This window comes from Leishmania infantum, chromosome 36 (genome assembly GCF_000002875.2).
Source record: "Leishmania infantum JPCM5 genome chromosome 36".
NCBI lineage: Eukaryota > Euglenozoa > Kinetoplastea > Trypanosomatida > Trypanosomatidae > Leishmania > Leishmania infantum.
In genome coordinates, this window is record NC_009420.2 from 545,308 (window position 1) to 572,798 (window position 27,491).

The window sequence follows — 27,491 nt, forward strand, 5'->3', positions numbered from 1 at the left end:
CAGGCGATGAGGCGAAGAAGGAGAGGCAGAGGGGCGGAGGGGCTCGCCCTCTAAAAGAGGATGTGCTTCGTCTCCGCGCTCCCACCGGTTTTCAGCCACCACCACAGTGGCCAAACACCAGCCACCTCTGCTTCACCAGGTGTCACTTCAGTGAGTGATACACCACCATACCACTCGCCGTCACCTGCGCAAACCGTGACGATGACGCCGGCGCTGGTGCTGATGCCGCCGCGACATTGTACGGGACTGGTTTACAAGGAACACGGTAGGCCTGCAGCGGGCTGAGAAAATGCAGCTCCGGGGCAAGCATGAGGCCCTGCGTGCCCGTCACCATGATGCCCCTCATCTTGAACTCTGCTTGACTTGCAAGGTAGAGCAGGTAGGCCGCCTCGCCGGTGCACACGAGGGTACGGAGATAGCGCCAACGGAGCTGCGCTCGGCGCCGGCGCATCTCGTAGGGATTGCCATCTGCTCGGAGACGTGCTATTGCCCTTCTCAGCAAAGCATAGGCAGCAAGCTTCCTAAAATCCAGCTCACTGCCTGTGGTTCCCCCGGCCAGCCCGTTGATGAAGGAGCCATGAAGGACGGCAGCTGCCATTCGCTCTCTGCCCACGTCCTGCCAGCCCTTCATGCGCAATCGCTCAAAGCCTGAGTCGGTCATCTGCACTTCAGACGCTAAAGGCATGGAACCGTCGGAGACGGAAGATTTTTTTACCAGCGGTGACGTCTCCGACCGCTTGGCTGCCTTCGCGTTCGCACCTTCGGCAACGACAGCCCTCTCTTTCAGCCTTGCGTCCTTCCGCCGTCGATCGTGCTTCGCACCTCTGCCGCCGAGCGCCGTGCGCAACTGCATCCTTTCGTGCTGTTGCTGTATATCCGCCTCTTCGAAGGCGTCGAGCCCGTGCTGCTCGAAAAAGTCGCGCAGCCGTCTCTTTGGGGCCCCCGCCTGCGTCAATGCGGCATCAGCAGCGTCGAGCGCCAGCTGATCCTCGTAGGCAAGCAAGCTGGACACCTTGGCGCCGCCATGCGTGCGAGGGTCGCCGATGAAGGTCTCCGCCAGGTAGAGACCATCCATGAATTCCGATTCGCTGTTGCTGCTGTCGTCGCGCCCTGCCGAGCCAGCCCAGGCTGCGTTGCCTTGGGCACCAGACGCCGTCGCCACTTGAGCCTTGTTGAGCTGCCGAAGACGCCTCAGCTTTCGGTCCTCGATCATGGCCTCCTTAATTCGCTCCGAGAGCCACCGCCGCTGATCGGTGTAGTAGTTGCGCGACCACTTCTGCACATCCTTCGGCGTTTGCAAGACCGCAACAGGTATGTTCGCGTACGGCAGCAGTGACTCCTTCTGTATGCTATTTCCCGGCGTAAACTGGAGGGCGAAGCGGTAATAATTGCGGCGCGTGCGCCCGCTCTGCAGAGTCGGAAGCAGAAATGACTTGTGCGCCGCACCGCCGTTGTCCATCCGCTCGTGCACATTGGTGTCGTACTCGTCATCATCACTGTACCTGCCGCCGCGCAAGTGCGCCAGGGCTTCCGCATCCCTCAGCGGTGTGTGCGGCGCTGTCCTGCGATGGTTACTCTGCGTCGAGTACGCCGCGATCAAGGTGCCGCTGCTCAGAAGCGACGTGACGTCGTCAAAACTATCGTCCTCGTAGCCGCCGTCTTCTTCACTGCGGCTCTGGGTGTACGCCGATCCGCGTCGACTTCCCACACTTGCAGCGGCCCGTCCGCGAAGCGAATTCGAGCGCGCCATCAGCCCCGCTCTGCCTGTAGGCGTTGCCGCATTTGAGTGCGGCCGAGTAAGAATCGGTGCAAACATAAGCATCGCGTAGTCCATCGGCTCCGTCAGTCCACCGTGTAAGACGACATACTGCAGAGGTCGTAGCTTTCCCGATTTGGTCGGTTCATCGCGTACCACCACGAGCGTGTACTTGCGCATGAACTCGGGTGCGTCATCGAAGAAGAAGAGGCGGCGGTAACGCGACGAACTGAGGAGGGCGGCCATCTTGCCGTCGTTGGAGCCGGAAGCCATGGCGGCACGACTTCCAGTCGCGCGAGGCCACGGCACATTTGTGGAGGAGGACTCGTTTCGCGGCCACTGCGATGACTGATGTCGGAACACCGACGAATGCCTGGACGCGACCCCGCTGGGGCCGTGGGTCAAGGACGCGCTGGAAATGCCCAAGAGAGCGCCGCTATCTGCAGGCTGCTGCACAGCCGACTTGCTCTGCGAAGAGTTCCCGGACAAGGCGATGGCAGCAGCGGCCGCATTGTTGCGCAGAACAAGTCGCTCCATCTTCTCCCGCGTCACCCGGTTTACTGCATTCAGCTCTGCTACCAATTTGCGCGACAGGTTGCACGGCACCAGCGACCACGACATGCTTCTTAGATCCAGCACGAGAAAGCCGTACTTGTTTAGCGGCAGGGGAGGCAGCCCGAAACCCGGCGTGGAGGGGCTCTGATCCACCGCACCGTCGTCGCCAACGCTATCCGTCTCGGTCGACGGAAGAGGAAACATCCAGTTCTCCAGGAGCGGGTCATACACGCCGCCGCCGCCGGGGATGAGGAAATGCAACAGCGACTCCCACATCGCCTCCATGCGAAACGGTAGCGGGCTCATTGGTGCAGTGCTTGTGTCCACCCGCCGCCACACAAATGTTGCTGGCTGGAACACGTGCACGTGTGGCGTGGTGACGGCGCCCTCTTGCATTACGTCCGCATCCATCAAGCCCAGAACCACCACCACCGCGGAAGGGACATGATAGGCGGCCGTCACCATTTGCAGATGCTGGGCGTCGACAGAGGACGGCGGTGGCACACCGGTCCAGACGCGGTTGCGAACATCGAATAAGTGCCCGAGGCAGTTGTTTTGCTCGCGTTGATGAATGCCGCCCAGGACAAGGAGACTGTCTAAGGGGGGGATGTATACCATACTATGCAAAAATATGGGTCCCGGCCCCTGCGACCGCTCACAGCCGATCTTCTCCCACCGACCTGTCTCGATCTCGTAGGCGAAGAAGTCGTCGAACACCTCGAGGTGGCGGTGGCCACCGTGGATGTAAATTTTGTTGCCAATCAGAACAGCGGCGTGGTTGGCACGACCACGCGGCACAACGCCGACACCGCGAATCTCGCGCCATTGCAGTGTTCGCTTCTCGTAGCAAAAGACGTGGTTGCTGAATTGCCCTTTGCTGTTTACCCCACCGAAGACGTACACGTTTTGGTGGTAGCACACGCCGATGTGGCCCGTCTTGGGCAGACCGCCTTTTTTTTCCGGAAGCACACTTCCGCGCACGCCGATGAGAGAGCGCCGGTGAGCAGACGACGTATTGTTGTCCGGCGCGCCGGCGCCGTCGCGCTGACGACCCTGGTCATCGGTGGTTCTTTTTAGGGCGTTATCCAGGCTAAGAGTGGGGAGCATTGTCAGCGCCGGAGATGCCGTGGCATTGCCATTCCTCGGGTGCGGCGTCGAGGCAGCAAGGTTCGATGAAGGCAGCGCTGCAAGCGGCGCGGATGGCCTGAGGCTCGTGGACATGTTGCACGGCGGTCAGAGGACAGGATAATGGCCAGTGATAAAGGGGGTGGTGGGAGGGGGGGGCGTGTTGGATCACAACCCGGCGCACCTGAATCAGCCAGAGCCACAAGCGCAAAGGAGGGAGTCAGCTGTGAGGTGGCGGTCACACGCTCAGCGCCGTCGCCTGCTGCACTCAGCTTTGATGTGAGGCTCGTTGGAAGACCGACGTGAGTGAAAGAGGGCACAAAGCAGCGCGGAAAGAGCGAAGGGAAATAGATTGACCGAAGCGCGCACGGAGAGAGCGGCAAAGAACACCGCTGCCTGTTCACGCGTCGTGTGGGCGCAGGGCCGCAGCAGGGAGAGAGAAAGAAAGCAGTGATGGCGACACCGTCACACCCGTCTCCTTTCCACGTCCTATGTTGCTGCGTCGGCACACACTCCATCAGCCTACCTTCACCGTTTTTCATTTTTTCTTGTTTATTGCGCAGCTCTTCGAACGCTGTCGAAGAGCATGTGGCAAGGGGTTTGTGCACCCCCTGCACACGCGTGTGCGCTGAACACCCTTCGAAAGCTTGTCTGAAGAATCGACAAGCCCCGAGGCACGTGAATGCGCTGGAGAGACGGACAGATACCGAGGGACGCGACCGACACTCTGTCCCGCCAATGGTCGCGCATGAAACGCCCCCCCCCCGCCGAGAGCCTTCTCTGACTCGCTAGTCTGAGGAGGAAGAAGGTGGACGTGGTGGTGCAGTGGTGAACCACAGAGAGCACTTGAGCATGAAAGTGAAGGGGAGCACCGGTGACTCCACAGCCTCTCGCGCTTTCACGTTGCTCACAGTCAGCTGCGCACCCGCTGCCGTGACATTCGCACTGTACGCATCGGCTCCTTCGTTCAGAGCGCGAATCACCTCCGCCATGAACACCTCAGCGCCCGTCGAGAAGGTAACCTCTGCAGTACTTTTCTCTCTAAGTGATGCCCGCAGCGCGGCGCTGTGGTCGAGGGCGAGCTGCAGCTCCTTGTGCACCCCGACGACGTACCGCATCTTCGACTTGCTCATCTGAAGCTCGTAACGTGCCATGCGCACCTCCGACGGTGTCAGCGGTTGCCCGAGAGACGACATCCGTTCTTCTAGCGCCCGCAGTTCCGCCTCTACGCCCTCGGACACACGCTCCCAGGCAGCGTTCGAGAGCGGCGCAGACGGCATCTCACCGCGAATGACAAGATTGCTGTGACGCAGCACGTTCAGTTTCCGCTCGCCCACCGCCGCAGCCGCACCAGCGCCCGCAGAGGCGGAGATGCCCTCGAACGCTTGCAGGTCTTCAGGGGTGAGTCCCAAGGAGCGTGTCACGTCGAGAACGATCTTCGCAATCGCCGCCTTCTGCGCCTTCCAGCGTGCGTCTTCCTTGTCCAAGTAGGCGTCGAGTATGCGCACCTGTTCCGCCTCGTGCTCCGCTGCCCGGTTGCCAGCCGGTGTTAGCGTGTCCTGAGACTCGCCACCGAGCACCTCCGTCTCGAACGTGGACTCCAAGACGGTGACACATAGCCGCTCCGGATCGCGCCAAAAAGGAAGTGACCGCTCCGCAGCCGCGGGCGCGGAAGAGACAGCACCGCCGCCCGTGTCTCTAGCTACGCCACTGCTCACCTGCACCGTCGCCTCATGGAGGAGCGCTTGACGTGTCTTTGCCACTGCCTCCTCCACATCCTCGAGGCCAGCCACAGGGATGTCGCTCTGGGAGAAGTGCTCTGTACTCGCGGGCCCTTCAGGTGGCGTCGCAGCGTCGCTCGAATCCGCCTCCTCCGCTGCCACGACGCGCTGGACGGTGGTGGCGAGCACGCTGGCCAAGTCCGCCGCACGGGCGGAGTCGCCGTCGGCGAGAGCGATAGTGAGCTCGCGATGCAAACGCAGTGCGGGTGGATGGCGCTGAAAGACGCGCGTCAGCAGCTCCATTGGGTGCCGCGATGTTTGCTTATTCGCCGTATCACCGCTGCTACTCGTGCTGTCGGTGGACGCTGCGCATAACGGCTTATCAGAAGAAGCGGCAGCAGCGAGCTCGGGCGCCAGCGCTGGGGTCTGATCCCCCACACGCGTGTTGGTGGACGCGCGTAAGCACCTGACAGTGTGCGTCGAATGCGACTGCCGAAGCGCGACGTGGAACCGTAGATTCAGCGACCTCAGAAAACGCCGCATGATCGCTCTCCTCTATCGGCAATCAGGGAGCATGACCCAGAAGTGAAAATAAGGAAGAGGGGTGCACGAAGCGGATAAGAAAAACGCATTTACAACGCATGACAGCGGCACGTCAGCGCAGCCCAAGCTGCAGCTCATGTGACAGATTGGCGACTATGATAGGGTGCTGTGCCTCGCTTACGACGTAAAGAGTAAGGGGGACACGGACTTGAATACACTGGCTCGTGTGCCCTCGTCAGATGAGACGGGTCATGCCACGACGGCAAAAAAAAAAGTACCACTGCGGTGAGTTCGCACAATGAGAGCAATGATGGTGTTGCGAGTCGGCGCAACGCTATCACACAGGTGCGTGGCACCAGACCGGAGCGAGTACCATGCCTTTGCGCTCCACGGAGACTGGTGCCGCGGTGGATCCGTCCTTTAAAGTTTGCTGCATTGGGCTTCTCATCGCATCGAAGTGTAACAACCAACAGACCCACAAGGAGAAGCACGAATACCATTGTGCACGCATGGGAGCAGAGACACACCACAGCACAGCATGTTGCAGAAGCAGCACATCCCTTTGCATGGCCCCTCTTACTCTCTCGCGCCCTCCTCAGCCATAGTTGAAAGGTGCGGGGAGAGACGGCAATGCACGACAAGGCAGACAAAAAAAAAGAGGCGGCGGCAGTTTGCCAGCGTCTCGCTACAGAAGCGAGATGCGCAAGGGCTCAGCCAACGGATCACCTCAGCATCGTGGACACAGCAGCAGTAGTGCGTGACAGCTCTTTCGGACCCCATCCGCTTTCTTCTTTCTTCCCACAGCCGCCATGTCTGTCTCCATCCCTTTGCTGCCTTGTGTGTGTCTCACTGGCACATGCCGACAAGGCAAGAGTGGGCACGACAGAACACACAGAGGGAGAGGGGCAGTCCACAACGATGTTCAAGCAGCTTCGTCGCAGCATACTGCGAGTGATTCGCTCTTTCCCCTCACCATACGCCCCTGTGTGCAACACCGATACAAGTCTATGTCGGAGCGCATGCTTCACAAGGCTGCGGCCCCTCCCTCCCTCTCGCGTCGACGACAGACCTCCAAACAAAAAAGACGAAAAAAAATGGAATAGGAGGTGAACCTGGCACGCAAGAGAGGAACAGCAGAAAGAGAACACGAGGTAGGTGGTGAGAGAGCCTGTCCGTGCGCCTGCGTGGTCGCACTTTTGTGCGCGTGGTGAGTTGCAGTCTCGACATGTTTCTGTACGGAGTCACGCAAAAGCCACTGTTCTAGTCCCCGCTCATGTACCAGATCGAGCTTCGTCAGTTTGGCACCTGCAGGATGCAGCCAAACATCTATGTAAATAGAAACACAGCAACGCCACTGCAAGGGACAGACGACTCGAAAACCATCCAAACGATCTAGCGGACATGCTGAGGAGACAAGGAGCATCAGCTTCTTGACGCACCCCTGAAGCACATACAAACAAGCCGTCACACAAGTAAAGAAAGGGAGCATCAGAGTGATATGTAGTGAGAGCAGCTCAAAAAAACAACAAGTGCATGTGCGACGATTCTGCCTCCAACACCCGATGCGTATGCCGCTGCTTCCGCACGCAGACACGGGCGCAGACAACAGCAAAGCCCCCTTCCCCGCCCCTCGGCACGTGGCATGCATGCGAGTGTAGTACACCCTGCGCCGGGCGCTCCTTGTAGCTGCGCGCAGCGAATAGCCTGTCGGCAATCGGCGCACTACACAACCAGTGACTTCATGAAGCGCTCGGCGAGCGATGGGTCGAGCTCGACGCGGCGCCGAAAATGGTGGTCGCTCACCATACGACTGCGCAGGATGCTGAGGCGCGCTTCACGGTCGCGCTCGTCGCGTAGCGTCTCTCCACGCACCTTGGCCTGCATTCCTTTGTGGTACAGCTCCTCGAACCGGTCCGCCTTGCGGTGGCGCTGCGCACGGTCGGTGCCGGCGCTCAAGTGTTTGGCATCATTCGTGCCACCGCCGCCCTTGCTGCGCGTCTGTTCACGCCCGGCAATGCCGGCTGAGGCTGAGAACTCATTGATGGTAGGCTGAAAAGTGCACTTCTTCAGCTCCAACACCTTCTTTTGCGCCTCTAGTTTAGCCTTCGAGATATAGCCGTGCTTCCAGAGCCGCTCGGCCTGCATATTTCTTTCCGCTGGCGACAGCACGCGACCTCGCAGCACCTTCTTCTCGTAGCCTTCCGGGTCCTCTTCGCGCAGCTTCTCCAGCTCCGCGCGGGCTTCGTCTTCCAACTGAGCTGGCGTCTTTGGTCGCCTCTTTGACGAGGCACGTGCCCGGGATCGTTCGAGCTGAATCTGGCCCGCCAAGCGTGCGATCAGGAGCTCCTCTGCCTGCTGCCGTTGGCGCTTCTCTACCGATTGCTTCCTCATCGCCTCCTTCTTCTGCTTCACGATGGCGGCGGTTTCGTAGAGGCGGTTGCACAGCTCCTGCGACTCGGCCGTGCTCATGCGGCTACGTGCCGTCGACGCCCGCTGACTGGACACGCCGGTAGTGTTGACGCTGGCACGCCCGTCACGGTTGCCCTCTCCCGCACTCTTGCAATCGCTGCCTTCGGCGGCGACGTTTGAGGAGCGACGCGGACTCGAGTTCTGGTACAGGCGAACAAACACCCCGTTTGGACTTGTCAGCATCTCCTCCTGCTTGCGCAGCCGCTCTTCCTTCCGCGCGATGTCCTCCTTCAGCGAGCCGGAGACGATTCGGTCGCGAATCCGTTCAAGGAGGTTTAGCTGGAACACTTTATTGCGTCGCTCGTCACGGTCGCGGCGGTTGTTCAGATGGTAGAGCCGCTCAAACGGACTACGCATCATCACTCGCTCCCGCTCTGCATCTTCGTCGGCGATCTGTTTCTCCAGCGCATCCAGCTTCCACTCCACCTCGCCCAGCAGCTCCTTCTCCGGAAGAGAGATGGAAGCCACAGAGGACGCAAGGCTCTGTGACGCTCGCCGCAATGGTGTTGCCTGTTTGCCGCTTGCCGCGCTCCGGGCTCGGTGCCTGCGAACGGGCGAGGATGCCGAAGGCGGGAGTGACTGATACCGCACCTCGCCTGACAGTGCGTCCGAAGGCAAATCAGGGCGATAGATGCCACAACGCGAAAGGAGAGGGCTCTCACGAGCCGGCGGAGCAGCCAGACGGGGACTGTGGCAGCTTTGCAGGCACCGAGAAGAGCCGCAGCCACCGCTATCGAGCGAATAGCCTTTCCGTGGCGCGTTCAAGTAGTAGTAGTCAGGCTCCCACTCAGCGCCACGACGGCGATGATCGCGGGCCGCAGTGCCATCGCGGCGGTGCATCGATCCACCTCCTCGAAGCTCGGACGCCCGGCGATTTCCGTAGTCGTACCTTAGAAGTTCTTGCCGGCATATTGTTTGCCCTGGTCTGCTATCGGCGTAACGCGCCTTTGAGCGAGGCGACAGTTCAGTATCGACTCGGCGGCCCCTAGTACTGCTCCTGCGGTCATTGACGTGGGAGGAGGTAAGCAGTTCCTCCTTGTCCTCGACGTCATCGCCGCTGAAGACGGAGCTGGCGGCTGAGCGTGCGCTTTGCACGGCCGCCGCCCCGTACCCGTCGTCCCCACCCTCGCGGCTGCTGCGACGGCGAAACCGCTCCGTGAGGCCACCGAATCGCTCATGAGAAGTGACAGCGGCTGCAGCGTACACGTCGTTATCTGTGTAGTCGTCGTAGAAGGCGACGCGGTGGAGCGGCACGTGATCCGCGCACAAGTGCAGCGGCGCCTCCGCGCTACTTTCTGAGCGGCAGTGGCACCGATGATGTGGAGGTGCCTCACCGCTGCGGCGCCGGCGGTGTGGCCGAGGCCAGTCAAAGTCCCCCTCGCGGTTGTGCTGCCACAGCTCCATCAAACACTCGTGCGCCAGCGCGCCGCCGTGCAAGCTTTCGACGGTCAGGCGCCGGGAGCCATGGCGGCGCACCGGTGACCGTGACGGCAAATGATGGTGCCCCTCTCGCGACAGTTCTCTACCTCGGCAGCGATCCGTGCGCGAGGGACCAGAATGCGCCCTCCGCGAATGCTCATTGGCCGCCCCACGGCGTGCGCGACTGCTGCGACCCCTCTCGCCAGTGTCTGATGTGACGCCTTTGTGGTTACGAGACGCGCCATGCCCTACTACTCGCTCTGGTGTGCTGATTGACCGCCGATCCTCATCATCTTCTGTGTCCTCGGCTGGGGTGGGACGAAGCCGACGGTCGCCATGGCGTTCGCGATTCGGAAAGCGCTCTGCGCTCTCCTCGCCGACGGAGTTCACAGAGCCGCGAGACTCGGGGTGACTAAGACTGCCCCCGCTGCTGCTGCTGCGAGAGGATGGCGACGGGGAGGCGACCAAATCATGATCTCTAGAAGAGGCAAGTTGCTGCTCTGCTCGAGGGGTGTTTGCCTTCCGCTCCAATGCTGATGACGTTCCCGGATGGCCTCTCGAGGCACGGGCAGCACTCGCTTGCTGTGAAGGCACGGTAACTTTGGCTCCACGGCGCGCACGGCTGCCCCTCGGTGCAGGGTGGGCAGACGGCACCGCAGGCGTGGCACGGCTCGTGGATTTGCCCGCTTTTTCCACGCGTTTGCCAGTTGCCTCCTTTTTGGATATCGATGAGGCAAGCTTAGATGAGCCGGGCGTTGGATTCTTAGACGCCTTTGACGGTTCGCGCTCATCCTGCGGTGCTTCATCCGCCGCTGCCGCCACTGCCGGCGGCTCCTCCGCCTGCTCATCTTCCTCGATGTGGAGGTCAAACGACGAGTCACTCGTGAGATCGACAACAGCAGCAGCGTCCTGGGCAACCTCGTCGTATTTCGTCTGCGGCTTCGGCGCAGCAACGTTGCCAGACTTGTCATTCTTCGCAACACAAGGGGAGCGACTAAGCGGTGAAACTTCACCGCTCATGACGCGGTCAGAAGACGCGTCACCGCTGGCGAACAGGATAGAGGTCCCGGTGGTGCTGTCGGCCCCCGAGAACACGATAGAGGTGCTGGACGCGGCAGAACGCCCAGACGGCCTTTGTGTGGGCGCTGCAGTCGATTCATCCACCTTTGGCGACATTGACGGCTTCATTCTCTGGATAGAGGGAGTAGGAATGCTTACTTGGTCCTGCTCATCGCTTCCCCGTGCAGCAGAAGGAGCTCGGCGAAAAGGAACAGGTGTCCTGGAGCGCGAGAAGGGGGTGCCTCCGGTGCATGCCGAAGTTGAAGCATCCTGTGCCGATGATTTCCCCGCATGCACCGACTGCTCCGAAGCAGCACGCTGGGAGGAGACGCCAGACCCCGGCACCGGTACAACCATCGACAACTCCTCCTCGTCTTCCATCGGCTTTCTTGCCTTTTCGGTGGGGTTCGTGATTCTCGAGCCGATTTTGCCGCGGTGAGCGGCGTCTGAAATGGCTGAAAGTTGACAGAGAAGGATGTCGACTACGAATCCGTGTAACGGTGGAATTATGTGCGGTTCTTTGAATCTATCGAGTCGATCGTGACGTGCGCAATGGAGACGCCGTAGGAAAAAGGTCCGTCCACAACGCGCACAACGAAAAATTCAAGTAGACCCGGCCGCCCCAGCAGCCGCACCCCATCGCACATGTGCACAGAACAACGAAGAAAAAAAGTGAATGGTACGCCTCGCCGCTTTCCCTTCTTCTTGTTTGTGTATGTGTGTACTCCTAATGTGTTCAGTTCATACATCAGCAATTCGTGCGAAAGCGCGAGGCAAAATACAGGGATCAACAGATGTGCACGTGAGAGACAGGGAAGGAGGGAGAGATGATAAACATGGTAAGCTGCTTTATAGCGTTTTTTTTCGTCTCCTTTACCTAGTCTGTTGCCTGCCATACAGCAAGGTGTTCAGCCTACATTCAGCCCCCCCGCCCTCGGCCGGTCACAGGCACAGCGCATGGGGAGATGCAGCGGTAGGGCAAGCCCTGCAGCCGTGCGCCGACCCAGTCACCCGGGCACCGCCGCTGCGTCGAACAGTGCTCACACACACACACACTCACACAGCAGCGGCCGTTGCGCCGGTCGCCACCCGGTGCACCCGCCACGGGGCCGGGCTCGGGCACCCCCACACCAGTGGGCAGTGTGAGGGCGGGGGCGCGATGCCTTTCGAGCCACCTCCACACTCCGCCCATCACATGAACGGCACGGACGCGTTCACTGACCGCAGGGCGCGGCGACGCCGCGCTCACCAGGACATGGCCGCCCGGCATCAGCGGGGATGCATTGCTGTGGCTCCGCTACGCCGTAGGCGCTTGGCTCGGCCACCACCAGAGGCGGCTCCGCAGTGGCAGGGGATAGGGGCGAGGGGCTGCTTGGCTTTTTCCGCACGCAATGCGTGGGGGCGCTGGACCCTGCGACACCACGCACTGAGGTGTCGCCCCGTCCTCATGGAGAGTCGGCACGCAGCTGGAAAAAAAAATAGGGAGGGGCGGTATGAAGACTGTTTCACAACGGACATCGTCGGTAGGGCAGCAGCCCGAAACACAGTCCACAAAGCGAGAGTCGAGAAAGTGGAGAGCGCACCGGTGGTGCGACGACCGCAGCAAAAGGGCATTCGGGTGAGTGCGACCTTAGTTCCCCTCTCCACACATCTGCTCTGCTGACGTTGAATGAGCACATGTGGAAGGTAACAGTTGCGGCGCAAGCAATGAAAACGGTCACGCGCCCCGGTGCATGTCTTCTCTCTGCAATGCCAAAAAAACAGAGAAGACTTTCGTCACCAAGCCACACGCACACGCTCAGCCACCCCTGCGTCAAGGGGCGGCGTGGAACGCATGCCACCAAGATCTCACATCTGGGCCACACACAGTCGCCGCCCTCTTCACCTTGCAATGGGAGAGAGGACATCTTGTGTTTTCCTGTCCGTTTCCGCGTTAAACGATCGCCATTAACGTGTAGTTAAAACACAAAGCAAGACGCGACACGCATGCCTCTTGGAGTGGTGCGAGCCGCTGCTCTGCTTCACGAAGTCTCAGCCGTTGCAGGCGCATTGAATCGCGCGGCACGCCCCACGTGCCTCGGCGAGCCTCCGTCCGCTTCGGCAGCTGCCGCCTTCGCGGTTGCCTTTTGCTGTTTTAGACGCTCGCGTTTGCCGCGACGTTTCTTTGCCTTGGAGGTGCCGTTTTTCGTGTCTTCGGCCCTTTTCCTTGACCTTGTCCGACCAATGTTGCCGTCGTCGTTGTCCGGCAACGTGCCGTCGTTGTCATCCACGTTGGCACTGCGCTTCTTGCCGGGGACGGCGTCGACCACCAACGCAGAAAGAGTGCGCTCCTTCTTTGCCACCTTCCTGAGCCGCTGCAGCTCTGCAATGTCCTCCTCGTCCACTGCACAGCGCCGCAGATTCACAACGTTTGCCGGGCCACGCGGCGTCTGTGAGTAGTCATACGACACCCCGAGCGCCGCAAAGATGGCCTGCTGCGCCGCTGATTTCTCGCTCGACGAGGACGCTGTGCTGTCTACCCTTCCAGGTATCGCGGAGGGCCCAGATGCGGCTGTGATGGAGGACGGTGGTTGCGAAGTCGCAGCCTGTAGAACGGGCGCCATGCGACGCAACTCGAAGCTGTATACGTAGTGTCCGCCAACTGGGGTTGTACCCGGCGTCGCTCTTGAGGCCTTCGCGGCCCCAGCCGAGGAAGGCGGATGCGCCGAACTGAACGCCGACTCCCCTACTTCGGCTTTCGCCACTGACGCGGCTGCCTTGGTGAGCGTCGCCATGCGGCGCACACCGAGTCCGAGGGCGTATGCCCAGACAGTCATCAGGTAGAAGAGCAGGTTGGCCTTTGCTAAGCTGGCTGGTGACACCATCTGCAGGGCTTTCTTCAGCATCTCTCTGACGCTGGGGAGGTGCGCGGACCGCATGCCTGCAGCGGTGTAGTGACCGCTGCGCGCAGCCGAGGACGCTCCGTCAACGCCACTAGTGAAATTTTGCATCAGAGCTGCAAGGGACACGTTGCTCGTGCGCGCACCACGCACAGCCCAAGCGTTCGAAGCCGCAGGCGCCACCAGATGCTCGCCAACGTCAAGCTCGCTTGTGGAGGACGACGCGTCACGCGCGAAGGTGGCGTGGTTGGCTTCAAGCCTTGACGAGGCGTTGGCGGCATCGTTGGTAGCCGACGCGCCACCCGATGCGGCCACTAAGAGCTCCTTTTTGGCGAGGCCGTGCAGGGGGAACGAGAACGTGCGCGTCGCCTCCTGGCCGAGCACCCACATCACCGCAGAGAGACTAGGGAGCATGATGGCAGTCTCGGACAGTGGCCGTGAGTCGAGAAACGTTTGCTTCAAAGTCGGCGTCTTGTCAAGATTACACCCGACAATGTAGCGGAGCGTCGCGTAGACGGCATTGGAGAGGTAGGTGATGGCGCTGCTCTTCTCCTCCTCGACGGGCGGTCGCGGCTCCGCGTCAGCGTAATGTACAGCGTCCAAGATGGAGTGGAGGAATTGGCAGTTTAGTACAAGGCTGCCTCGGTTCGTCGAGTGCGTGTTGACTGAGGGGGTGAGTAGTGCGCGGCCTGTCTCGGCATCCGCGGTAGACAAATTCTTGTACTTGTGTTTGCAGTACGCCTGCCAGCACGACCCGGAATCCACCTTTGTGGCGCCGCGCACCAGCGACGGCACATTGACGGCGTTGCCCATGACAATCATAAAGAGAAACACCATGTCAACGCAGCTCGTGTGCGTGATGGAGGAAACGAGCAGCTCGCCCTCCGTCGGAGCAGCGCTGGCTTCCTTGACGTACTTGCCATCATCAATGGGCACCTCCTCCATCTCTGACACAGGTGCCTTAGCGGTTGCGCCTGCAGTCGCCGTGGGCACCTTCGTCGGCTTCGTCTCCACATGCTCTGGCTGATCGTCATCGCTGCTGTCCGCCAATTCGATGCGCACGCCGGTGGCCACCATTGGGCCGTCCTGCTTGCGGCGACGCACCACACCGTCGTCTCGAGCAGCCGTCGCCGTCGCCGTGGCGACCGCCGTGTCCTTAACGGAAAGTTCTACCTCCTCGTCACTGTGTTGCTTCCCCGCACGTTTTGTTGCCGGCGCAGTGGCAAAGGAGTTTGCCCTATTGGGCTCTGCAGCGTTTCTTTCCGCCATCGCCTTCATCTTGGCGGCGGCAGCTGCCGCCGCCTCCTCCTCCTCCTCGCTCGCGGCGTAGAAGGCGTCGGTGCAGGTGGCCACAAACGCTAGGACGCGATCGAGGCGCAAAATCGAAGGCTCGAAGAGGACGTCCTGCAACTTTGTGGCAATGGAAACCTGCTGGGGTGCTGGGCCGCAGAGCACGCCGCACAGCACATCAGAGTCCTCCGAGATAAAGAGAAAGGTAGGAAGGACAGTGGCTCCGCTGGCAATGGCACACGTCACCAAGCAACGCTGCAGGTCAAGAAGCTTGTAGTCCGCCTCTCCCGCCACACCGCGTCCGCTCGTCAGCACGTACGGGTTAGCCCTAGAGCCGGTACCCAACCCGTTGTTGCTCCCTTGCTGCGCACGGTACGCGTCCGCCAACTGCCCGCACAGCTTCTGCACATGCACATCGAGGTCACCGATCCCCACAAGAGCGTGGCGGTGGGCGCGGGCCGTGCCGCTGCGGTCGCGCTGGGAGTCTAGCGCGAAAATGACAGCTGACCTCGCCACGACATGGTCGGGATTGAGAAACGCGCGCAAGTTGTCAAGCCCAAGTGTCTGCGCCGCGTTCGTGGCGTCAATCAATATGAAGTCGAAGATGAGCGGCTCGTGCCTCGAGCTGCCTTTCGGCACACGACACAGCGCACTAGGCGAGGAACGCGCAATAAACTTGACAAAGTCAGGGATGCCCATGGTTGCTGCGCAGTGGGGTTCCAGAAACAGTAGAAGGGGGGGTGCGGGAGAGGACGAAGGTTGCGTTCCCTGTCCGTGGCAATATGCAAGACGACAAAACTGCACAGAGCAGGTGTCAATGCATAGGACGGGTGGAAAGCCGGAAAGAGCGCAGAAACAAAAAATCTCTGTCTGCCCTGGTCGTCTGTGGCATGATGCGTGCGTGATGGTGTTTTGCACAAAGACGTTGCCGGTGCAGCAATGGACCAACATGGGCAGCGAGCGCCGAAAGGCAAAGGGGAAGGCTGAATAAGAAGGGGTGGCGCCAAGGCCGGCACAAGCGCGCACACAGGTGCAAATACGATACGCAACCATCCGTGCAGCGCCCAACATCCGTGTGCATGAGGGAGCTAAAGACCCATCTCGATGTGAGAAAACGAGCAGAAGCGGTCACACCGTTGCTTCCCGGCTACTGCGTATGTGGAGTGCAGTCACGCAGGTATGAGAGACCTCTTCGCTTTTCCTTGCAGTGGCAACCGACCACCTGCGCGCCGGCGACACAGAAACAACAAAAGAAATCCGTCGCCCGCCCCCCCCCCCACACACACACGCAAACACACAAAACGCTGTTACGCGAAACGTTTAAAGTGGCTCCTTTCCTCCTGGGTGAGAGAGAAGGAAGACAAGGTGGACATATGCGCACTATCATCATCGGGCTGAAGCAGACCACAGTGGAGAGAGGAGGCCTTTGCGCAGCGGCAGTACACAAGCTATAGGGTCACCTGGCGTCAGAAAGAGGCACACGAGCAACGCGCACGCGTGGCGACTACGCCTTCTAGCTTACCTCTCGGTGGGGGGAGAACGGGGTAGAAGTAGTCTGGAGAGTGTAAAAGAGTGAGTAAGCAGCGCTGCGACTACCACAGCGCGGGACTTACCCGGCCCCGCCAGCCTCACGCACCGTCTCAAGCTCTGCCTTCAGCTGCTTGATCTTTAGATCGTACATGTTGCGAACCTTCTGCAGCTCCTCTGCGGTCCCCTTGTGCTCCAGCGCTGCCTGCAGGCTCTCCCAGCGGTTCAGGACATCTTGCGTCTGCTTCTCCGCGTCCTCCATGTCGTCCGCGAAGTACGTTGTGCCGACGCTTTCCTTCGCATCGGTAATCAGCTCGCAGGCCTCCGCAAACGAGTCCATCAGCTCGTCAACCTGCTCCTTCGTTGTCAAATCCCTTTTTGGTGGCGTTGCCATGGTGGCGGTGTGCTCGCAGCGCTTGCAGACAGACAGCAATGCGTGATCGCTGCTGAGCAAGGCCGCCGTTCCTGTACCCCTTGAGGACGCCGCGCAACGGCGAAGGTACGCCGCCTGCGAGGGTTCGACCAGCAAGGCGCAGAACGCGACACCCAGAGAAGGCCGACAGCGCCTATGAGCACCGTAGCAACTTGAGAGGTTACGACAGAGCATTGGTAGCAGACAACACAACCAGTAAAGCGCCTCTGTCAACGCGGCTTTTTGTGATCGTGTATGTGGTGTGAGGAAAGTCGAAGATAGGTCGAGCGAGATTATACCAGAAGCAGGAAGACCGCTCGTCCGAGCATGTGACAGCTGCTGCACAAAAATTAAACATCCCTGGCCAAAAACTCTACAGTACCAGTTGCAGTTATACATGATTGGCTCCCCATCTGACAACAATTACCCAACGAACTTGCACACTGTCGGCAGAACACCAACTTATGCAGCGGGAACTCCTGTCCCAAAACGCAGGGGAAGTCCTTTTCTCTCTTGGTGCACATTCTCTTGTTTTACTTCCAGGCCTCCGTTCCACCACGACAAAGTCACCAAACGCACGCGTGCACAGCCTCAGCCCACCTACCGCCCATGCACCACAGCTGCACCCTCGCCGTCCAGGACGAGCCGCCCTGCCGCGGAGCCGGGCCGTGCGTCCTATGGGCCTCTGCATGTCCTTCCTCGCCCCCTTCACCGGCCGCGTGCCGCGCCATCGGCGCCCGACGGAGACGCGGCGTGGACTGCATGCCTCGCGCCAAAGCGGGCCGCGTCCGGGGTAACATGCGCGAGGGCGGAGGCAGTGGACCGTCCAGGTGCGCTGCAGGACGCGCTCAGGGAGGAAGGCCACCAGCCGCAGGCCGGGGGGTGGGACCTGTGCGACCTTGCACATCCTGCCTGTATGCCATGCGTCCCTCCCCCCCCAGTCCCCCAAGTCGCCTCAGCCCGCGGCATCCCGTAGCGCGGGGCGGGGACTCTCCGCATGGGGGTCTGGAGGAGCCCCGCTCGCGCACCTCGGGCTGCGCACGTCGTGCATCCGGCATCGGTGCCTCATGGAGCCCACCCCGCCGGATGGAGACGATGCCGCCTATGACGCCACGCGTGCCCGCTTTGGCGCTGTCCCGTGCGGCGCCTCTTCGCGCCGTTTCCTGTCGAACGCCGCCCTTGCCCTGCCCACCGCCGGGACGCCGCGCCCCAGCGGTGCGTGGCAGCGCGCCCGCGCAGTCCCCGCATCCCCGCGCCCCGGGGCCTGTTTCACGACGGCCTTCTCGGGTCGGGCCGTGGGGAAGGGGGTATGGCCTCGCCGTCTTCATCTGGCGTTTCCATCGGTGCCATGCGCCGGCGGCGTGTCTGGCAGGCTCGCACGCCTCTGCCGTGGCAGATGGAACGAAGGGGGGAGGGGGGGTCGCTAGTCACGCCCAGCGGGGAAAGCCCATGCAGCGCGGGTGACGCGTGCCTAGTCATGTCACCGCGTGCAGCGCCCTAGCGGGAAATGACGCTTGCTCCGAGTCTCGAACGACCGGCGAGCCTCGCGTAGTGTACCCGGCACAATGCCGGGTAGGGCGCCCCTATACGGAAAACAGGCGGGCCGAGGGCTCTGGCGGGGCGGGGGTACCGCAATGCCAGCAGGGAGCCGTAGGCCGCCCACCATCTAATTGGAACGCCTCATGAATCAGGGTGCACATGCGTGGCGCTGCTGTATCAGTTGCGCTTTCGTATCTGAGGAACGGAAAAGAAGTCAGGCATGAATAGGGACAAGGCGCAGCGGAGCAACAGTGGTGGCAAAGAGATTCGGTGTATACACTGCCGTACACGACCAAAAAGGAAAAACATGCAGTGCCACCACATCGTCGGTGTACATCCTGCTTGACGGAGTGTAACCCTGTGCGTTTCTCGTGCAAAGTAGTTACCCATTCCGCTGTGACGAACAGTTGTGCCTTTTTTCTTTGTGTGTGTGTGCGCGCGTGTGTGTGTTTACCTTGTGCCGTTGCCATGCATCATTCATACGCTTCAAACATAATGACTATGACATACACCAATAATAACGGGAAAAGGAGTCAAAACAAGAGCATCGCACCTGGAATACAAACAAAAAAAAAACAGATCGACGACGAACAACAACCGTAACAGCAACAAACCACGCAAAGAAGAGCGAAAGGAGAGAGCGAAAGGAAAGAGAGGGGATAGGCGGCCCACACACCCACCCACACACACACACATGCACACACAGAAAAATAAGAAGCACCATAATGAAAAGAGAACAAGAGATACAGAAAGCACCAACGACGAGGGAAATTTCCATGGCAGAAACAGGAGCAGACGGGGTGTGACGTCACCATCCGCCACATCTGCGGCTGACGGTCACACACACACACACTTATGTACATGCATACACACACCTAACGTATACATTCCCCGCAGCCTCTCCGAAAGTCCCGGGAAGACGAAAACTAACAAGTACACATAGAATGTCAGCACCACACCAGCACACGTACTCTTCACCACCGTACCCATGGCGGCTTACGCACAGGCCTCACAAGGCCAACACCGATTTATTCAACATGCTCATTCTGTGACATGCAAAAGGAGCCCAACTCTAAAAGTCCTGGCACACGCCCAGCGCATGGGGAGATGCAGCGGTAGGGCAAGCCCTGCAGCCGTGCGCCGACCCAGTCACCCGGGCACCGCCGCTGCGTCGAACAGTGCTCACACACACACACACACTCACACAGCAGCGGCCGTTGCGCCGGTCGCCACCCGGTGCACCCGCCACGGGGCCGGGCTCGGGCACCCCCACACCAGTGGGCAGTGTGAGGGCGGGGGCGCGATGCCTTTCGAGCCACCTCCACACTCCGCCCATCACATGAACGGCACGGACGCGTTCACTGACCGCAGGGCGCGGCGACGCCGCGCTCACCAGGACATGGCCGCCCGGCATCAGCGGGGATGCATTGCTGTGGCTCCGCTACGCCGTAGGCGCTTGGCTCGGCCACCACCAGAGGCGGCTCCGCAGTGGCAGGGGATAGGGGCGAGGGGCTGCTTGGCTTTTTCCGCACGCAATGCGTGGGGGCGCTGGACCCTGCGACACCACGCACTGAGGTGTCGCCCCGTCCTCATGGAGAGTCGGCACGCAGCTGGAAAAAAGGTATAGTGATGTAGTGCAAGATGAAGTGAGGAAGTAGTGTGGAAGGCGACGAAAAGAGTGAGCCACCATGGCGTGCACGTGCGCACGCATCAGGCATTTGTCGTGTCCAAACAAGAAAAAGGTGGAGGAAGGGAGCCTAAAAGCAAGAACGTATCTTTGACGAAAAAGACGACATGAAAATGCGGCTGCAGAAGCAACACAACTCACTCTCAACACAGCAACAAAGAAAAACGGATCAAACAATAAAAAGAAAACGCTGATGGTGGGAAACAGCAAAAAAAAGCACAGTCGCTCGATGGCTTCTTTGCTCGCCTCTGCTGCCATGTAGCTCCCGCGCGGCGGCTTTCTTTTGCTGTTTTTTTTTTTCCGGCGACAACTCCTCTGCCCTCCTTTTTTTTCGCAACCTTTTGCTCGTGTTTTATTTTCGCTTGTCTCTCTTAGAGGAGCGTGTGGGCGCCGAACGAGGCCGGGCACCATCCGACTCTTCTGCTTCCCACCTCGCACAGGCAAGGGGATCCTCATCTGGGATATGAAGACGCGTGGCCCGCTTGCTGGTAGTCTTCTGACCTCTGCCCCTCTCAACTCGTAAGATGCATGTTGCATGGCTCCACTGGAGGGTGCAGCTGTACCCCAGTCTGCCCTACCCGTGTCAGTTCCGAGAAAAGGTGAGCAGAAGAGGAAGAAAAGAGACGGAAAGTTGCAGCCAAGCACGGCTGAGGGAAGAGGAAAGGGGGGAGGGAAGCGAGGAGGGGGCGCTTGTCTCGGGAGTACACAATCAATTGGAAGAGCAACATGAGAAGGAAAAAGCAAAAACAGAAACAGAACTGTCTGAGACGGGCATTCTCCTCTCGCACCTTCCAGAAAAAAAAAGAGAGCAGCGGAGCTATAGAGCACAGGGAGAGCAAGGAGCGTGGAAAACGAGGAGGAAGGACAGTTCATGAATTGATACACGCCCCTCACCCCCTTTTGTGTGTGTGTGGGGGGGGGGGGGCTCTCTCTCCCTTCCCCTTCCTCTTTCACCTATCTCTCCGCCTAATGCCCGCGTCCATGAAAGGAACATTCCTCCCGAACAGACAAGCGCACCACCTCAAAAAAAAAGCGCGCATCTACTACTGTCAGGGAGTCTGCTGCAAGACAAGCGGCGGAGAGGAAGAGGTGGGGCAGTAAAGGAAAGGGGGAAGGTGTGATGAGAGTGGAAGGAAAGACGACGGCGGGAAAAAGACGACCATTACCACCAAACAGCCACTGAAAATGCAACTGCAGACACAACACATACACACACCCACACACGGGCAAGGCGTGCAAGCGTGTAGTGTGTGCGTGTGTGGGTGTGTGCATGCGCGGAAGAAAGTGGAAGAGGAAGAGAGAGCAGCAGGTTCGCCGCTGTCCTGCCGTTGCTGCTGCCAGTGGACTGCTGGTATACATCACTTACAAAACACTTTTCACATGAGAAAGAGCGAGGGAGAAAACCAAAAACAGAATGCCAAAGCAATACAAGCCCTCCAACAAGGGGGGAACGAGAGAAAAAAGGACACAGCTCAGTGGAAGTCAAACACATCATCTAGGAGAGACAGTGAGAAAGCAGGGGAAGGCCAGAGTGACACGGACGAGGAGACAAGCCACAGCCAACTAAGAAAGCCAAAACACCAAGGCCGCAGCGGCCTCGATCACGTGGGTTCCATCAAAGCGTCATTCCTCCGCGTCCCTGCCATCACCTTTCCTCACCTAGATTCTCAGCACCGTCACCCGATCAAGATGGAACACGCAGAAAAACAAATGTAAGGGCCACGAAAATCAAAATAGAAGAACGAAAAATGGGGGACAAGGACGTGCACACGCACAGTCACACAGGCACAGACGCGCGTACCTCAAAGTGCCGAACAAGCATACACTCCACACATCACAACCGTGAAGTACGTGGACATGACAGATAAAGACAGGAGGGTGAGAGCGAGAGATTGAGAGGGGGCTGGGTGGGCCGGGTTGTCGCCACAAGCACACACACACACACACGCGCGCGAGAAAAAAAAAGTAAACGAAAAAAGAAAGGCGTGTATCTACATAAACGTGAAGAGACAGGAGAAGCAGCGGGGCCCTCGTCCACTACCGAGCCATTCGGTATCTCGCAAGCCGCGCACCGAGCGAAACCTACCGACAGATGCGCGCACAGAGGACCAGCACGCAAAGGGTGCCGCCACATCGCAAACGCGCTTTGCCACTCGGCGTGCGCGAACGGCTCGGCACAATATGCCGCGAAGAGGAAGAAGATCACCAAAGGAAGGGAGAAATCAACGCGCCAGCCGCTCGGTCAGTTGCCTGCAGCGCACCGTGCCGGAACTCTGCCTGATGCCATCCCGCTTCTTGTGTTGTCGCATCCTTTTCTGCTGTACGTTGTAGAGTCGGACTCACTCCTTTGCGGGTAGAGCAGACATGTCGTCATCGTCGCCGTCGCCAATGCCCAAAACGTCCTGAATTTTTTCCATCCAAAGGTCGCGCTCTACCTCGCTCTTCGTCTGGAACGACAGGCGCTTTCCAGTCTTGAAAGCGACGGCGAAGACAAAGGAGGCGTTGCAGCCAGTATATTTAGCAGGCACCGGGAAGGCGTCCTCCAGCTCCGTGAAGGGCGTGGAAATGCACTGCTGCTCCATTGTCTCCTTCGATATGGCCAGCACCATGTCCAAGGTCTTGAACTTGGGGTTCATATCGAGCACTGTCTGGCCGTCTGCGAGCTCGGCGCGGATGCACAGATAGCGCTTTTTCCATACCATGTCGCTGCTCTGCTTCTTCACGGTTCCCTCGTGAATCGTGAGGCCGCCGAGCGTCGTTGTGAGTGGGGTTGCGCCTTCGAGAATCGTAGTAGACGCGGCCACAGAGCTGCCCGAGCTCTCCTCCATCATGCGCTGGATGTGGCGCTTCTCTGTCACTAGCAGCCGCTTCGTCTCCTGAATCTGGTTCGAGATCGAGTCGCGCAGACCACCCTGAAAAGCCGGTTGGGTCTGCACAATCTCCAGCAAGCCAGACAGGAAGAGTTTGCAGATGGGCATGTTCAGCAGCCGACTGCTCGATGGGCGGCGCCCCGGGTCACCGCTCAGCAGCGCTGTCACGATATCGCGCATCTCTGGGCTAATATTGCTCGGAAGGGGGTCGAAGCGGCCAGCAAGTGTCTTGTGCATGACCTCGTGCATATTGGCGCCGTCGAAGGGACGCTTCAGCGTGAGCAGCTCGTAAAGAAGCACGCCGAGCGAGAACATGTCCGCCTTCTTGCTGTACGGACAGCGCCGCCAAATCTCCGGTGCCACGTAGTAGGGGGTGCCACAGAACGTGCGGCCGACATCGTCGCTCACAGTATTTGCATACATCTTGCTAAAACCGAAGTCGCCCAGCTTCACGAGACCGTTGCTGCACAGCAGGATATTGGCACTCTTGATATCACGGTGAATCATGTGCTTCGAGTGGACGTGGTGGACGGCCAGCAGCACCTGTAGGAACAGCAGACCTGCTTCATGCTCGCGGAACGTTCGACCCGTCCGGGCGCGGCTCTTGATCTCTTGGCGGAGATCACCGGCGTTGGCGTAGTCCAGCACCAGTGCAATCATCTGCACCATTTCTGGGTTGTTGGCATCGCGCTTCGCCAGGTCCTCGTGGCATTTGACAATCGAAAAGAAGTCGCAGTTCAGCAGGCAGTCCACCTCTGCCTGCGCACGGTTTTTGTCGGCCTCGGACATGCCCTCCATGTCAACGCACTTGACGGCAAATCCTTCGCCATCAGATACGCGCTTCGCGCACAGAACCGTTCCAGTGGCGCCGGAGCCCAGCACGCGGCTAATCCAGTACTTCTTGTCCTGCTCACGTGCCGTTGCCTCGTCCTTGGCAAACGTGTCTGGGAAGTTCCGGCACACACGGCCGATCATGGCGTCGCCGGCGTTACCCCCCGACATGTTTTCTTTCTCTCAGAGATAACAGAGCAAAGGAACAGAGACAATAGAAAGAACGAAGTGATCGAGGGAAAGCGTATACGGGTGCGCTGATGATGCTCACCACACCAGAATAGGACCGGCAAGATATAGAAAAAAAGGGCCGATGATTTATGCTCGCTTGTTTTCTGCGAGCGTCAGAGCCGGAAGAAAACCGTAGTAGATTCAGAGGTGGAGAGGGACAGACCGAGAGAGTAGAGAGACAGCTGAAGGGTATGCATGGCGCTCGCACACAGGCGGCAAGGTTCTGCGCTTAGCAAAAAGAAGAAGCAGCACGCAAGCGCGTCCATGACGAGAGGGAGATTGCGAGAGGATGGAAAGAAAGAGAGGCTTCGGCGCAGCAAACCATCAGCATAAAATGATGCAATTTCGCGCTCTTCTCGAGAACCTGAACACCCTCTTCGCTCTCTGCGTATGCTGTTCTGTTTTTCTCTTCGACTGGGATAGTTGCTAAAGATGCCAACAAGGGGTAAGGCAAGATTGACGAGGAGGGAAAGGAGAGAGAAGGGGGGGGGGGGCAGAACCAACAAGAGCAGAAGAAAGCGCGGGAGACAGGGAGGTGAAGGAGGCGAATGGGAGAGGAACAATACTTGTTCATAGCCACCGAATCATCACATCTCTTCGATATCTCTGTGAAGGGTTCAACGCGCGCAAGGCACCCGTGTGGTTCGGATAATTCAAGGCGCAGGAAGGGGGGAGAGAGAAAGAGCTCGTCTGAGTTGAGAAAGGGGAATATATGCACGTGACACCTCCGCGTCCATTTTGCAGAGCCGTCAGTGCCGTTGAGAATTCCTTTGCTTTCGTGTGGGTGCGTATTGTGCGTCTGTCGTGCCACTCACTCCCACAGTCCCCCCACCTCCTCTCGACATACGTGTGCCTATGTACACCTGAGAAGCACAATTTCGTCACCCATCACGGGGCACTGACGCCTTTCGGATATAGCAAAACCTCCGCAGCAAGGAGAGAAACCGGCCCGTCCACGCCGGAGCCCTCATGCACGGGCGCTTGACGGCATTTCCTCATTCCACCCGGCTCCCTTGCCTAGAGCAGCCAGCGCATACTCACTGCAGCAAAAAAGGAAAGAATCCCTGCTGCCACTAAAATGTACAGGGAAGAGGCACACGTGCCAGCACAGGCGCGCCATCGCACACACGCCTCAAGAAGTTCAGCACAGAGAGAAAAACAACAACGAAAAAAAAGAGAAGCCAAGGAAAAGAAAAACAAATGTGCGGTATCCGCCGTTCAAACCCCGATTCGCACACGCGCAACCACCACCGAAGCAAGCACACACAAAGAAAGGAAACCACACACGTGACACAGCATACTGTGCACGCCGTAAAGGCTTCGAAAGAAATCAATAAAGCAGAAAAAAAACAGCCAAGCCCCCTCAAAAAAAAATGAAACGCACCATATATATATATACGCATATATATATATATGTATACGTAGTACACCAGCAATAAACGAGCATGACGGACGTCGAGGAGGAGGAAGAAGTTCAAGTACAGCTGCGTGGATGCATACACCTATACACACAAGCATATGTATATCGAAAGCTATGAGCATATTCGCTAGAGCGCACGCACGCACAGAATGCACATAGGCGCGCAGGCCTTCTAAAGAAAACAGAAGACCCTTGCTGCAGCCACAACGACAGAAAAATAAAGAACATAAGCGCGATCTTTAGAGAATGCGGAGACAGGAAAAGAAAGTTGCAACTGCCTTGTATTTGGAATCGAGGGAAGACTGAGTTTGTTTTTGGTAAGGATCATTCTCACACCGCCCCTCACTCCCATTCCCCACCTCCGCGCACACCCCATTCATGCTCGGAAGAAACACAACCATGTATTCGCGGGAGGACAGACACCTGAGAGGGGAGGCAGAAAAAAGGTGCCACGTCAGCAAGACAGGCAAAAACAAGCGAGGAGGGCACAGGAGAGACACGGCAGCAGCACAAGTTCGTACTGCAGCACATCAAACGGGGCAGTACACGCGCACACTTCCATACACGGTCACGTTCATTTGCATGCACGCAACCCTCTGTCCCCAACGGGAGACCAAGGAGAACGACCTAAACAGGCACGCTTCAAACAAAAGCACACCTCAAGAGGGGAAGGATGACGTGTGCATCGAATCGGAGAGAGAGAATGGAGCTCGGGTGAAAGAATAAGGTGACGGGAAAAGGAGAGTCGCCCACGTTGAGGAATACGAGGGCAAGATGGAGGCATCAAGAGGAGGAGGAACGAGAAGGCGGTGGACGACGACGGAACAGAAGTGCAGTGAGTGACACGGAAGCAATCAAGACGGCATAGAGCGGAACGCAGGCAATCGGTATACGGGGCGAAAAAAAACAACACAGAAATGAGCACCAGCAACACCCTACGCACGACACAGAACTAACGAAAGAGACGACACAAGACACACGCAGACGCCCTCCCCATAGCATAAAGAAGAACCACACTATAGAAAGGACCACAGTGAGCGGGACAGAGAGAAAGTCTGCGCGCCGCGTACGGAGAAAGACAGAATGAGTCGCGGCACAACGCGAAACAACAATCAGCCCCTCCCCCTAACCATCGATCACACCCCCCCCTACACGAGAGAATCAATATGTAGATCCCACAGCTGCATGCACACACGAGAGAGGGAGAACAACTCGAAGGTGCAGGAAAGAAGAAAGAGGAGGCAACGAGTACTAAGGAAGACATACACAACAATGCCACAAGGGCCGCCACCACCACGTACCACAAGAGAGACGTGGCCAGCAAGCGGCGGCACCCTATACCCCTCCTCGAACACCCTACCGCCAAAATGGAAGGCAACACAACGAAGCACAGCGGAGGGATGAGGAAATATGACAACACACTGCAGATCATCAAGAAGACCCGCGACACAAAAAAATTTCAAATCAATGTATTTCAGAGTGCCGTTCCACCACGACAAAGTCACCAAACGCACGCGTGCACAGCCTCAGCCCACCTACCGCCCATGCACCACAGCTGCACCCTCGCCGTCCAGGACGAGCCGCCCTGCCGCGGAGCCGGGCCGTGCGTCCTATGGGCCTCTGCATGTCCTTCCTCGCCCCCTTCACCGGCCGCGTGCCGCGCCATCGGCGCCCGACGGAGACGCGGCGTGGACTGCATGCCTCGCGCCAAAGCGGGCCGCGTCCGGGGTAACATGCGCGAGGGCGGAGGCAGTGGACCGTCCAGGTGCGCTGCAGGACGCGCTCAGGGAGGAAGGCCACCAGCCGCAGGCCGGGGGGTGGGACCTGTGCGACCTTGCACATCCTGCCTGTATGCCATGCGTCCCTCCCCCCCAGTCCCCCAAGTCGCCTCAGCCCGCGGCATCCCGTAGCGCGGGGCGGGGACTCTCCGCATGGGGGTCTGGAGGAGCCCCGCTCGCGCACCTCGGGCTGCGCACGTCGTGCATCCGGCATCGGTGCCTCATGGAGCCCACCCCGCCGGATGGAGACGATGCCGCCTATGACGCCACGCGTGCCCGCTTTGGCGCTGTCCCGTGCGGCGCCTCTTCGCGCCGTTTCCTGTCGAACGCCGCCCTTGCCCTGCCCACCACCGGGACGCCGCGCCCCAGCGGTGCGTGGC

At 59.2% G+C, this 27,491-nt stretch overlaps 6 protein-coding genes across 6 annotated transcripts; all 6 read right to left on the reverse strand.

Moving 5' to 3' along the window:
* Positions 1–142: 142 nt before the first annotated feature.
* Positions 143–3,532, reverse strand: LINJ_36_1530 (conserved hypothetical protein; the record flags this gene model as incomplete). The annotated part of the gene is made up of 1 exon (XM_001469698.1): positions 143–3,532. One exon carries the CDS (start codon positions 3,530–3,532, stop codon positions 143–145), a length of 3,390 nt encoding a protein of 1,129 aa, XP_001469735.1.
* Positions 3,533–4,224: 692 nt separating this feature from the next.
* On the reverse strand, positions 4,225–5,460 carry LINJ_36_1540 (conserved hypothetical protein; the record flags this gene model as incomplete). The annotated part of the gene is made up of 1 exon (XM_001469699.1): positions 4,225–5,460. The coding sequence occupies one exon, from the start codon at positions 5,458–5,460 to the stop codon at positions 4,225–4,227; it is 1,236 nt and encodes a 411-aa protein (XP_001469736.1).
* Positions 5,461–7,422: 1,962 nt separating this feature from the next.
* On the reverse strand, positions 7,423–11,028 carry LINJ_36_1550 (conserved hypothetical protein; the record flags this gene model as incomplete). The annotated part of the gene is made up of 1 exon (XM_001469700.1): positions 7,423–11,028. The coding sequence occupies one exon, from the start codon at positions 11,026–11,028 to the stop codon at positions 7,423–7,425; it is 3,606 nt and encodes a 1,201-aa protein (XP_001469737.1).
* Positions 11,029–12,668: 1,640 nt separating this feature from the next.
* On the reverse strand, positions 12,669–15,515 carry LINJ_36_1560 (conserved hypothetical protein; the record flags this gene model as incomplete). The annotated part of the gene is made up of 1 exon (XM_001469701.1): positions 12,669–15,515. One exon carries the CDS (start codon positions 15,513–15,515, stop codon positions 12,669–12,671), a length of 2,847 nt encoding a protein of 948 aa, XP_001469738.1.
* Positions 15,516–16,425: 910 nt separating this feature from the next.
* LINJ_36_1570 (conserved hypothetical protein) lies at positions 16,426–16,950 on the reverse strand (the record flags this gene model as incomplete). Its single annotated transcript, XM_001469702.1, has 1 exon — positions 16,426–16,950. One exon carries the CDS (start codon positions 16,948–16,950, stop codon positions 16,426–16,428), a length of 525 nt encoding a protein of 174 aa, XP_001469739.1.
* A 5,370-nt stretch (positions 16,951–22,320) lies between these two features.
* LINJ_36_1580 (conserved hypothetical protein) lies at positions 22,321–23,853 on the reverse strand (the record flags this gene model as incomplete). Its single annotated transcript, XM_001469703.1, has 1 exon — positions 22,321–23,853. The coding sequence occupies one exon, from the start codon at positions 23,851–23,853 to the stop codon at positions 22,321–22,323; it is 1,533 nt and encodes a 510-aa protein (XP_001469740.1).
* Positions 23,854–27,491: the final 3,638 nt, after the last annotated feature.